This window comes from Diadema antillarum, unplaced genomic scaffold (assembly GCF_040938485.1).
Source record: "Diadema antillarum isolate AM-2024a unplaced genomic scaffold, OU_Dant_1.0 seq00001133_RagTag, whole genome shotgun sequence".
NCBI classification, from domain to species: Eukaryota; Metazoa; Echinodermata; class Echinoidea; order Diadematoida; family Diadematidae; genus Diadema; species Diadema antillarum.
In genome coordinates, this window is record NW_027271945.1 from 493,095 (window position 1) to 506,378 (window position 13,284).

The window sequence follows — 13,284 nt, forward strand, 5'->3', positions numbered from 1 at the left end:
CACTCGCAGCTGCATGGTGGACACTTTTTGCTTGGATGAAATCGAGAGGAGCGGTAACAAAGACTGCCAAATTAATGAAACCGCGCACTACGTCTGCGTCACATGTTGTCACACGGACTTCTGCAACCAGATACCGTCGTCGTCGACAGAGGGCGTTAGGTATAAACTTGCCACGGTATCGATTGGAGTGGCGATCGCCCTGGCGTCGGTTTTCTTCCCAGGCCAATTTCTGATGCCGGATTCGTGACCGCGATCCGACGTGGATTTTTAAAAACCGCCGAACATCGGATTCCACCGATGAATTGCAAAAGACGCTATTTTCATATCTTTGCAAAATTTTCTGCCATGAAAATCCAGACAATCACGATAGTATGAAGATCTGTCTACCGTGTGGATCATGGGTCAGATTTGCGTAGTCAGTCGGTATCCTAAGAATTTCACGTCTGTGGACGATTTGTTAGAGTTGCAATACATTTTGTATCTGTGGAGCGATGATGCATAATGCAGCCGAGCTTGAGAAACGAATGAAAAGCTTCAAATAGTTTCATCGCTCAGAACGGGCAAGTTGCGTCCGAAACTTGAGAAGAAAGGAAAAAGGATATAAAAAAACAAGATCAACCAAATGGTTCAAGACGTAAGTCATTCTGTGAGTTAATGACACATTTGCATTATAGAGACAAAGTTGATACTTATTACTATTTTTAACACTACAACTTGCTCTATATTTTTCTTGATTTCCCCTTGATTTAGTGTTTCGATTGCTTGGCATCATCTAAACCATTTGTACAAATGGGAGTTGTTATAATTAAGTCCACTCCGAGAATTGCAAACCGGACAATGCAGTTGACTGCACGAAGTAGAGTGAGAGCGTGACAAAATTACACAATGTGGCTTGATGGTTTATAATCACAATTAACCGATCCAAACCTCTTGCGGCTGCTGCAGTAGAGAAAAAAAAAAATCCGGACCTATGGTTTGAGAGGTTGTTACAGGAAATCGCTACTTGTAAATGCGTTAAGAAACATGTTCGATCCTCTTAGATGATGAGAGCAAACTTGAATCAGAATAGGAGCCTAATCATTCCTCCTTAACAGGTTTCTCAAATCATGATTGGTTTATTGTGATCGGGAGGTCTTTTTTTACATCCGGTTTACTTTGGTAGTGCGTTCGCAGTCTGAACGGTCTGACTTCTAAAGCGCGGTGTCTATTAAAAGTTGATGGCATGTCTTTTGTAGTTGGCGTGTCGGCGGGGAGGAAACTCGTTTCAGTGTGTGAATGGCCCGTTGAGGACGAGTCCCGAGTATACTCGGGCAGGTGTCAATGGGAAATGTGTGCTGTAGCAAAATCAGCCCGTCCTCAACGAGTTAAGGTGATTAGAAACGTGTTTCAGTCATTGCGAACCAGCAGTTTTGTTGTAGTTTTAAGTCACACCTTGCCGAACAGGGCGTCCGGCGGAGAGCAAAATTTTCCATTCTTTCGCCTCCGTGCGCATGCGTTCCTTGTCAGGCGAGGTTCGTTCAATCTGGTGGAAAGTTTTGCGCATGCACAAAACTAGGAACGAATTCAATAGGAGAAATGCGTCACTTGGTAGGACGGTTCCTGTACAATGTACATTTGTTAGGAGATCGTCCATATTCCTCGTTCTGTACTTGTCAGTTTCGCATCCGGTGAAATACGGCTGATTTGACTCGGGGCTAGAATACTCTCTACCGCGTTTCGTGAGAGCATCGACTATGTCGACTTGGAAGGGAGGACTTTCAATCACTACCAGATGATTTCATTCTATCAAAGTTTCTATCCGTCGGACGTCCGTTCACGCTCTCCGGCAAAGTTTGACTGCTGCTTTTAGATTTGCGGGTATGGATTTCTAAATAGGATATAATCATATACTTGAGTACCAGTTTGATATGACTTTTTTTCTCTTATTCGTTTCATACAAAGTCTGCCAAAGATTAGTTGAGCCTTACGGCTTTTGTGTGCTCAAACACTGAAGCGATGTAGTAAACAACATGTAGAGATTTACAAGCGATTGCGTATACTGACATAATATAAAGGAAGGCTTAGAAAAGTTCAAGTTTTCGGATACGATGATACTATATATACATTATCATTAATTAACTTTTGAGGTGTAATTCGTAGCAGAAACATGGACCTACGATATGAGCTACGATAACCATAATGAGGGATTATGTGGCATTCTCCATTCGTAGATATTCTACTCGAGTCCAGAATGCTGACGCGTGCCCAGCGCTTAAAGGGACACGGATTCGGATAACATGAGGGCGCTATTGAATCACGTGATGATCACCGATATCTTTATTACGAAGATTTTATGAAGATCGAGATCTAATCTTACGCTTACACAGAAATCTATCGCCTTTTATTCTGCGTACTCGGTGGATTGATTATATGTCGATGGACTACATCACGTATTTACACCGAAAGTTTCCGCAGCTGTAGCTATAGCAAGAAAACTAGTCTGTGAAGGATCCGTATTAAGTAGTAGGCGGAACCAGCAGGGAACAATGGCCGAATCAAGAGAAGAACTGAGATTGACATTATTGCGCCTTCTTGAATCCTGAGTCCCTTTCGCTATAATAGATCTAGTCTCCAAGTCTGATCGCACAATGATGTATTTTGGGCTCTTGCGCAACAGAATGCATGCATTTTTTTTTTTGCATACATGTATTTTTCTTCAGTGTCAAGAGAAGAGATGGAAAAGAGAAAATAGTATTTTATGTTTTGTGTCAATCATCTTTTGGAATATGCATCTCTTTGTAGAAAGAGTTTGTACACTGCTTGACGAAAAACAGTATTCGTCCATGTTGTGAGCGTTTTCTGCTGTCTCTCTTATGCTTTGGTGCACTTAGAAAAATGATTTAGGGCCTACACTTTTTTATTCAGATATTAAGAAGAGCTATTTGCATGAATTAAATGTCGGCCCCTTCACAGTTTCACAGATATTAAGTGGAAATCTGTACATGGTGGCTCAAACAAAGAGAGCATCGAACGTTTAACTAATATCGGCCATTAATGTACTTTATTGAATTACAAGGTTTCTTTTATGCTTTCATAAAACATTACAACGGGTCAAACTCAAATGACGCTAGTTTACAGCGTCATTGCTTTGCAGGACTCTGGTCTCTGGCTGGTCGGCATAAAATTTTAACTGAAATCTCGGCTTTTTTTTTTTTGGAAATGCGAAAAGGAAATAGTTCACTTAACTCATTACATGATTCTTGATTTGTATTATTCTCATAGCAATGACGATTTTTGAAAAGAAAGCTATTCCACATATTTCGGTATGGGAATATGCTTTTACCTGTATTAGCTAAAACTAACAATTTTCCCGAATTATATAAACATACATGGAAAATTATGAGGGCATGACATCAACTCGCTCAATTGAATATTCATAAGGACTGGCCAAGACCAGTAATGTTTTCTGAAAAATGTGAAATTTCAAAATGTCATATCTTCCTTATTTCTTACCCGATTTTTGTCATTTTTGGAACGTTCTGAAGGGAACATTTTTTTCTTTCCTTTACAGGTGTTCTTTTTTTTTTGAGGGGGTGAATTGCCTCTTTAAAGCTATGAATTCTGTCGTATAAGCCACGAGGAGCCGCTAGAGATTTTTTTTTTTCAAAAAGTGTCATCATAAAATTGCATGCATCAATTTTTATGCAAAAGCATGTATACTGTTGCAGAGAATGATGTAGAAGTAGCATCTTTTTTAATCAAAGGGTAAAGATTAAAACATTTGTATGCATTTTACAAAGTGTACGTAATATACTTGTTTGATAGGATGTGCATATTTTGTGATAGCGAAGCGTTGACCGCTTTATGACGTCAATACTTGCGTATTATGTAACATCGATGTTGAATCATCAGTGTTGAATAAATCTTACACCTTCTTTTCAGTTCAATATGTATTGGCGTATTACAACCAGCGATCTACAGCTAATCATATTATATAAAGTCAATATATAATATTCGGCGACTTTTTTTTTTCAGTCGTTTTAACATGTATTCGCAAACAGTGTAACACAGAATTATGTCAATTGTTTTTTGCATCATTATGAAATAAATTGTTATCAAAACCCTTACCCCTGAATTGTATACATAATTAGTGTACATTGCAGTGTGTTAGATGCAAATATAGCACCAAAATATGACATTGTATAAAAGTAATCATGGTTAAAAAATAGCTGAAAGTATTGTCAAGCACTAAGGTGAACGGTAAGTTATAAGTCGGTATAAAGAAAAAAAAATCACAAATGATATCATATAAATCACAAATGGAAGAACACGTTTATATACAGTACTGTAATACACATACCAACGTAAATGCTTAGCTATCATAAGCTGTTCTTGCTAACAAAAGACGATGAAAAAAAGATTTAAGACAGGGAAATACATAATCAATTGAATATACAAAGATATACATAAAATTTTGGAAAGAGAGAAATGAGAGACATTTATGCCTACTTCCTTAATGGTAATGAATATCCATTTCTCACTAATTTACACTACACATCACCTATCTTCAATTACAAGTGGAAAAAAGATTTCTGCCTGAAAGTAGTAACAAAAATGTGAAAATTCAGAATTTCCAGAAAATCAACAAATTTGCATAATTAATCAGATAAATTTAAAACAACAAGAACTATCATATTTTTGACTATGCATTCTTGCAAAATACATTATGGTGACACCTACAAGGTGTAGTACAGTGCACTCCCGTTATAATAAAGTCCTCGAGACCGGCAGTTTTCTTTTGTTATATCAAAATTTCATTATAACCAAACAAATAAACAATAAAAATACATAGCGTGGATAATGTTGCCACCTGAAATTTTACTTCGTTGAAACCGGAATTTCGTTAAAACCGTGTTCGTTATAACCGTTACGGGATTGCACTGTACACGTGTGGTCATAATCAAAAGATAGATAACCGAGATGGGTGTGTATGTGTGTGTGTGTGTGTGTGTGTGTGATCCCCCCCCCCCCCCCCCCCCCCATTGCAGTTCAGGGATGCCAACCTTGTACACAGCATTGCAGTATTCTAAGGGCTTAAAAGGCATATTTTTGGTGGAAAAACAGTATTTGTAACTATGCAGCAAGACATGTGTGGTCATACAATTTGGGGAAAATGGCATTTTCCATGAAACCTGCAGTGTTTTTGCAACATCCCCCCCCCCCCCCCCAAAAAAAAAAGAGTACAAAATACTGCAAAAAAGTAACAGTTGACATTTCGGGCAGTTTCAAAATAGCCCTAGCTATATAGGGATGAGCTGCGCACCTCTTGTCATAATCATCATATAACATTAAGGGAGAAAAGGACAATAATATTAGAACAAAATGCCTAACCACATCATCTCTCACTACCACACTTTCTCGATCTTCTGCTTTTTTTTCTTTTCATCCCTACACAAAGCAAAAGAACTGCCACATAACACCACGAGGAGGTATGCACATTCCTTCATATGCCTTTAATGCATAATTATCATAAATACCGACATGATCTGTACACAGAAAAATTGAAATACATACACACATACATCCATCACTTTGTCAGTGTGAATACACAGCCACCCTGATCCCTGTCCTTGAAGTACACAAGTCAGCAAGTCAGGGCACACATACACTCACACATACACATTCACATATAGACCCTATTTTCACGAGGCACATGAGCAGACATTCTGCAGTACACTAGGCAAATTGGACACAAATCTGAAATGCACAAAATAAATAATTTTCATTCAGTACGTCTTCCACTTCCTCACTGCTTTCCTTGGCTGATTTCTTAGTCTGAAACAAATATTTCATCAGAGAGCAGACATACTATGATACTTTATGACAATAAATTATACATGAATTAAAAAAAAATGCTACCTTGTTAATATTTCCCTAAGAGTACATTTCAGCCAAGTTGGGTATAACTGAATTGATAAAATAATGTTAACGCCTTGCCGCATATTCATATATCAACATCATGGATGTACATGTCATATAACCAGACAACAGACATACTGACAGACAATCCAGATATGAACGGACATTGCTACAGTAGCACATCACATGTCCATGAACACTATTATATAACACTAATTAGAATCTAAGAAATAGTGTCCATCTAAGACATCTGTCTCTATGTGAAGAAGGAAAATATGCATGGGTATTGATATTTCTTTTTAGTGTGTCAGTCACTAGTGCGACTTCACATCACCTTGGGAATCAACAGAATACTGATTTAAGCGAACATGGTAGCCTCAAGGTTTTTAAAGTACATTTATATTGCAACAGAGTATATGCTAAGATATTTTATGTCTTGCATGCCAGCTGCATATCACAATTTGTGATTTAAGTTTTTTCAATGTAAGTTCACTGACCTTTTGACCTGTAAGCTCGTCAGATTTAACCAATATTTGAACTTGACCAGCATCTTGAGGTGACATATCAGTGGTGTGAGTTTTGTGGTCATATCTCAAAGCTGTGGAAAGTTTTTGAGAACACAAAATATATGGCACTTAAATCAGGGAGAGTTCATTGACAATTTGACCTTTGACCTTGTCAAGAATTCACCAACACTGGAACTTGACTGGCATTAACAGGTGATGTACCTGCGATGTAAAGTTGGTGGTCACAGCTCAAAGCTGTGGACAGTTATTGAGAGTACACCATGTACAATGTATGTGTACAATGCTTATTAGGTAAAGCTCATTGACCATTTGACCTTTGACCTTGCCAGAATTCAACAACATTCAGCCGTGACTGGCATCTTTCAGTGATGTATCTGTGATATAAATTTGGTTGTCATAGCTCAAAGCTGTGGAAATTTATTGAGAGTACACCACAATAATATGTGTACAGTTCTTATCAGGTAAAGTTCATTGACCATTTGACCTTAGAACTTGCTGAACTTCACCCATATTCGAACTTGATTGGAACATGTATCTATAGGGCATGCCTGTGGTGTGAGTTTGGTGGTCAAACCTAAAAAAACTGTAGAATGCTATTATGAATACAACACAATACAGCGAGTATGCTTATCAGGAAAAGTTCTTTGACATTTTGACCTCTGACCTTGTCAGACTGCAACCATATTCAAAGTTTACCAGCATTGGGTTTTTTTTTTTTTTTTGGTATGTAAATGTGGTGTGAGTTCGATGGTCATAGCTCAAAGCTGTGGAAAGTTAGAGAGAGTACACCAAATTGTTGACGACGACACCACCAACGACAGAAAAGTGAAGCCCACATCTCGCTTCCGCTAAGCGGGCAAGACAAAAACCAAACAAACCTACTTTAAGGCCTCAGTACAGCATCTACACAGTTTGTGCAACAAACATTGTAGGAAAATGGCTTGGTCTATATGTACATGGCTGATCACACGAATTTAAATGCACCAGTTCACATCTCAAGTGAATATTTCCCTCACTTCTACCAACGAATTGGTCTAAAATAGCCCACTTCACTACAGGATAAGCAAATGCCTAGTCGGGGCAGTATGCAATTGCCTTTATGGTTTTTGATTTTGTGCAACAAAATATATTATTTCCAAATAGTCTTATACACCATTATAGAAGTTATAAGAAATGAAAACTAGGTATTTCCATAGTGATGCACTAGTACTTGATGCACACCAATAACAATCCAGTATATGTACAATTGTACATGTCCGATGGAGTAAAATTTGTGCAATATGGTATCTGCCACTCAATACCCCTAAAGTTATTCATGATACACGGCATAGACATTTTTCACATAACAATTCTTTGTCACCCTTTAAGACATAAAAGTATAACATCAAATGATATTTCATTCCAATGCTTCTATGTGCCATGGTTTACTTGAACTTTTAAGAACACTAAACAACCCCAGTTGTGAACCGTGAAAGGCAATGTTTGTACTGTCTTTCATGATCCCAAATAGGATAATTTTGGGTAAACATATTTACATTTCCTTGTTCAAATACATGTATTAAGATTATGCAGATACTTGTCTGAGATACAGACTCATACAAGTTGATTACACATACTGGTTATTAGAAAATATGACCCTCAATTAAAAACTAAAAACAAATTCCTTCATTCCTTCATGGATATGTATAAATTGCTATCTTATGCCAGTGATGATGTAATCAAATGTATAGAGAGAAAATTCTGAACTTTCTTGAGGCTTTCCCCATATATCGCTAGGGTGTCTGTAGCGTACATTTGCAAGCACTGATTTATGCTTCAGGAATAGCCCAAAACACCACAGTTTAAACTAATTCTCCTTTTTAATCTGCTTTCTATTTTTATACTCTATCTACACCATGGTTGTGTGGGTGTGCTTTCAGTTTAAATGATGCACACTTGGAAAGAAGGGTGAATTTTGTTGACACAAGCATGTCGCATATGAAAATTACAGCATCGCTTCTGTAGGTCTTACTCTCAGCTTAACATTGGTACATGGTCACAGAACATAGAAACGATAATGAACATGTAAGAGGCTGTCCTCCCTTTTTTTTTTTTTTGGTTAAGTTTCCAGCTAAATTTTGGTCTATTGACTAGTTAAACATGCACATTCTGTGGACAAGCATCCTTGCCTGCTATGACTGGTAACAACAAAAAAATATATTAACTGGATCCTGTTACACAATTAAGAGGAATCAAACAGAAGTCAGAAAATTAAACTTAAGTCAGGTATCAGTCAATCAGAAATTGCGTATTCAGAGACTTATGTTTGATTTTTTTTGACTTACGTTTGATGTCAGCTTTTATTCAACAGGATCCTGGTCGCATACTAATTTCCATGGATCGGGCAGGTTTGAAAAGGTACAAGTGTACACCATATATTTGGGAATATGGGATTATTGTGAAAAAGACTGTAATTACCACAGCTATGGTATTCTTGTCAGGGAACAACTAATTAAACAAAGTTTTTTTTTCTTGCTTAATCTAGTTTGATAACGCGTGCTGAAATGCGTATGATCTTTTTTCCCCTTTACTATTCAAAGCTACAGTGTACTAGCAGGGGAAAATGAAATAACATTTTTTAAAAAATTTATTTAATTTTGCTTTCTGGTGGTTTCAGCAGAATATGGTGGGTTAAAAAAGTATATGCAGACTTTTTAAAACAAATATATGTAGTATGAATATGGACGGATGATTAAGCCCCATAACACAAGCAAGTAATAACAACTGATTCACAAAACAGATTCGGCGGCCCTCCTCTTTTTTATGCACAAAACAGAATAAGAAAGTCTCGGGTCATTGGGGCTTTGAGCTCTTTCTTGTACGAAGCACTTTCAGAGATGTTCCTTTTCAATACATGATTTTGCTACTGCTTAAATTCATTCCTATGACACATGACGGGATGGGAGTAAAAACATATCAATTCACATACTGGTAGATAGTTGCTAGGCCCTTGTTTGGCAAGGTACATGTACGTTATTGTACCACAGTTTGTTGTTGGTTTTTTTTGCATACTACATAAAAATATCTTCACACATCTTCATAAATCATGTTTTTTTTCTGTCTTATTTAAATCAAATGGAGACAAGTTATCACACACATACACATATGAACAAACATACAAAGAAATTTCTCCATATTTTTTTTTCATGCAATTTTCAATCAAAGCATGTCAACTGCCCACTTCTGGTGATTATGCTACTTTCTATAAAGTACTACGCCATTGCAAAGAATACTCCTTGATATATAAACAATGGTGAACAGAAAAAAAAAATGGCAAGAAATGTTTGTGTGCACACAGTGAAAGGCACCACAACAAAACTGATAATGAAAGAATGAGAAGATTGCTTAACCCTAAAAAGACTGGGGGAGGGGGGCCTAAAAGGCCCCCCCCCGACATTTCGCGCGATTACTCTGCAACACGCAATGCTCTCGCCGCGATGCTCTATGACTTTTTTCTTTCGAGTTTCCCGCACATTTTGACACCAAATTTGTGACGCCCGGGGGTACGGTTCTGAAGTTACATAACTTTTTGTACATGCACGTGAGACCGAAAATGGCTCAAAAATGTGATTTTGTGTACAAAGTCAATACAAATTGAGTTTTTTCACATGGTTCATATAAATATGCTTATTTTTACTCTCAATGGCTAAAATTAATTTGTTTTAGTAGTATTATGCTTCAAAAAGGGTCTGCCACAAATTTTGATAAAAAAACAACAAAAACAAAAGGTCGAAAAAACAAAGAAATACATAAGAAATTCATAAAACAATAAAATAAATAAGAAATTAATTTTGATACTTAATTTTTTTTTCAAGTACATTTGCTAAGAATGCCACAAAGAATATTTAGACCCAAAATGAGCAGTTTTGGAGCTTTATTTACTGATTTAGATCAAAAAGTCTGATTTCTCGCATAAATTAGCGTAATTAATCAAAATAAAATAAAAGAAGACTATTTTGGAAAATTTAAATATACGAACTTGTAGATTATATCGCACACTACCATTGTGCAAATTTCCGCGGCGATCGCGCGATCCACGGCTGAGATCTTAAGGGGGGGCCCTTTAGGCCCCCCCCCAGTCTTTCGAGCTACCAAAATAGCCCAGTCTTTTTAGGGTTAAAAACAACAACAAACAAACAAATAGTTTCAAAACAGCCCCCCCCCTCCCAGTACACGTTCTGGCATTACCCTAATTGCTAGATAATCATATAATAGCATGGTTGGTTTAAATGGTGGTCCACGCACTTGTCTGAGCACAGAAAAAGTTTTTCCCCCCCCCCCCCCCCAACAAACTACTGCTGAAAAATGAATAGAGTGCTTTATTGCCCTTTGGCAAATGTACATGCAGATTTAAAGCATCTGGCACCATGAAGTACAGTAGTTTACATAAAACTTGATTTTTAATTTATATGTTTTATGTTTTTTATGACTTGCTTAACCCATATCCGCTGATCTACGGGATATCCTGTCATTCGCCCAAACGCTGCTAACGCCAAACTACGGGATAATCCGTGGATTATGATGTCATTTATATAGCTTATTGTAGAATGTGAACTCTGACCCGATATCCCACAGTCCTTTGCACCACTTTCTGGTACTGATATCTTCCTTTGGATTTGTATTCACTTTGGAGGTTTACAGCAGGCTGCTGACCGACTAGGTCTACATCTATGTGCGATCGAACACTGCTGTACGCACACGTATAGGCCTACTTTAATGTAGTCCCATCCATAGCATCTATGAGTTTATAGACCAGACTAGTCCGTAGAGCGCAGATCTTTGAGTTATTATTCAATATTTCTTCATATTTGGAAGCATTATACCCTGTAAGTTATATACCATCGGAAAGCTTACATTGTGAAGATTTCAAATTTGATAGTTGTTTTTCTGTATAAAGGTTTTGAATATTTTTCATTAGTGGTTTCTTTTGAATAAGCAATATGATTATTCATTAATATGTAAATCATAGAAAAATACTAAAATCATATGACGTCACATAATTCATGACATGACGCTGATTTACATCTGATATGAAAGGCCATTACTTTCTCTTTCAACTGATATAATATAGTTTTCCATAGTGTTCTTTTCATAAGTGTCGGTGACATCACCTTAAATTTGAGACGGCACAGTTTAGTGAACGTATGTGAAATAGCCTCCATCAGCAACAGCCTTTAGACTGCACTACGCAACTGGCGGATATGGGTTAATGCACACCACTGGCTGCCAAGTGACTTGAACCATGGACCTTGTGATTGACAAACTTGTTCCTGTTGCATGAAAATATGCAATCAAGCATAAGTCAGAAAATCAAACATAACTCAGGTATCAGCCAATCAGAATCGAGCATTCACAGATTTATATTTGATTTTCAGACTTATATTTGATCTCAACTTTCATGCAACAGGGCTCTATGATCTTATCCCCTAAGCCACAGCATGTTCACTTGTAGCATATGTCGTGGTAGCTAATTTGATGTAGAGCTATTGTTGCACAACAAGTAATGCACTTCTTATTAGACTGCATCCATGCAATTCTTAATTTTAAGCATCTTGCACCATAAGCACAAAGGTTTCATGCTTTAGGAGATTGTCTTAATCACAAAATAACCATTGCAGGTACAGAGCCATCCCCATGCACCGCAGGCCCATTTCCTTAATTCAGAAAATGCTGCACAAAAAAACATCCTTGTTTGTGCTGTGTATTGAGAAGAGGCAACGATCTGATGCAAAGTGACTGGACAGCTGTTCTGCACACAGAGAAATTGCTCACCAACTCCATACATGTATATCCAGACGGCTGCATGTCCCACACACAGACTTTGATGTTATGTTTCACTCTTGAGCTCTGACATCACATATCAAGATAGTCCGTACATTGCATAGTCTGTAGCAAACTTGACACGCTGCTGCAGACTGTCTGTCCCATACATAACATTTCACGTAGGGCTTCATTTCCCACAAAAGTGCTACAACTTGCCCACGCGCAGTAAACTCTGCATTGCAAAAAAATCCCTTGTCAACTGCTGAATACCGCATGTCCCACACATAGCATTTCATTTTGGCTTCACCTCCCATCAATAAGCACTATGACTTGGCCGTCAGTCTCTGCAGTGCATAGTCTCTGGCTGACGAAACGCAGTGATCGGGGCTGGCCCCCGTCACTCCTCTTCCCCTGGCAAAAGTCTCCGAGCCAAACCCTTTCCCACTGATGGACGGCAGCACATGATTCAGCCACTCATTGGCCTGCAGACCAGTATGCACCAAGCACTGCAGAAGATACACAGATCAAAAGCAAAGTTCACATAAAAATTATTGCAAAGGTACACTCTACATGATTTCCACAACTACACACAGAGATGAACATTTGCATCACACTGTCATGGTGCGAGAAATTGGCACACTTTGGACATCTCACTACATGCTCTACAGCAAGAATCAAATGCTAGGTAAGAATTATATCTATCCCACACATCATTAAATACATTGAAAGTTCCTTTCTTTTCTAACAGAGCTAGAGAGAGACCAAACCTCATCAAATCAATGGAAATCTTAAACAATTTACGACAATGTACCTCCATAAAGAGCTTGATTAACAGGGGGCATATGATTACTTCACTTAAGACTAAAATTGACCTTTTGATTTATTTTTTGGCAGGCCTACTGGTATATATAGCAGACTCTAAATGAAATGCTACAATTGATTCTCATAATTCAATGAAGTCACTGAGACTTTGTTACAGTAGCAGCATCAAAACCATGACATTTATCAAAATGCCATTTTCCACTGGAATCAGAGTTCATTTCATTATCATTTGTAA

General features: G+C 37.6%; 1 protein-coding gene across 1 annotated transcript in view; it reads right to left on the bottom strand.

Moving 5' to 3' along the window:
* Nucleotides 1-12,550: 12,550 nt before the first annotated feature.
* LOC139744068 (alanine--tRNA ligase, cytoplasmic-like) overlaps nt 12,551-13,284 on the bottom strand; it is a 30,722-nt gene continuing 29,988 nt past the window's right edge. Inside the window, exon 19 of the mRNA XM_071654522.1 lies at nt 12,551-12,733. Coding sequence (XP_071510623.1) covers nt 12,551-12,733 — 183 coding nt within the window. The remainder of the gene's footprint in view (nt 12,734-13,284) is intronic.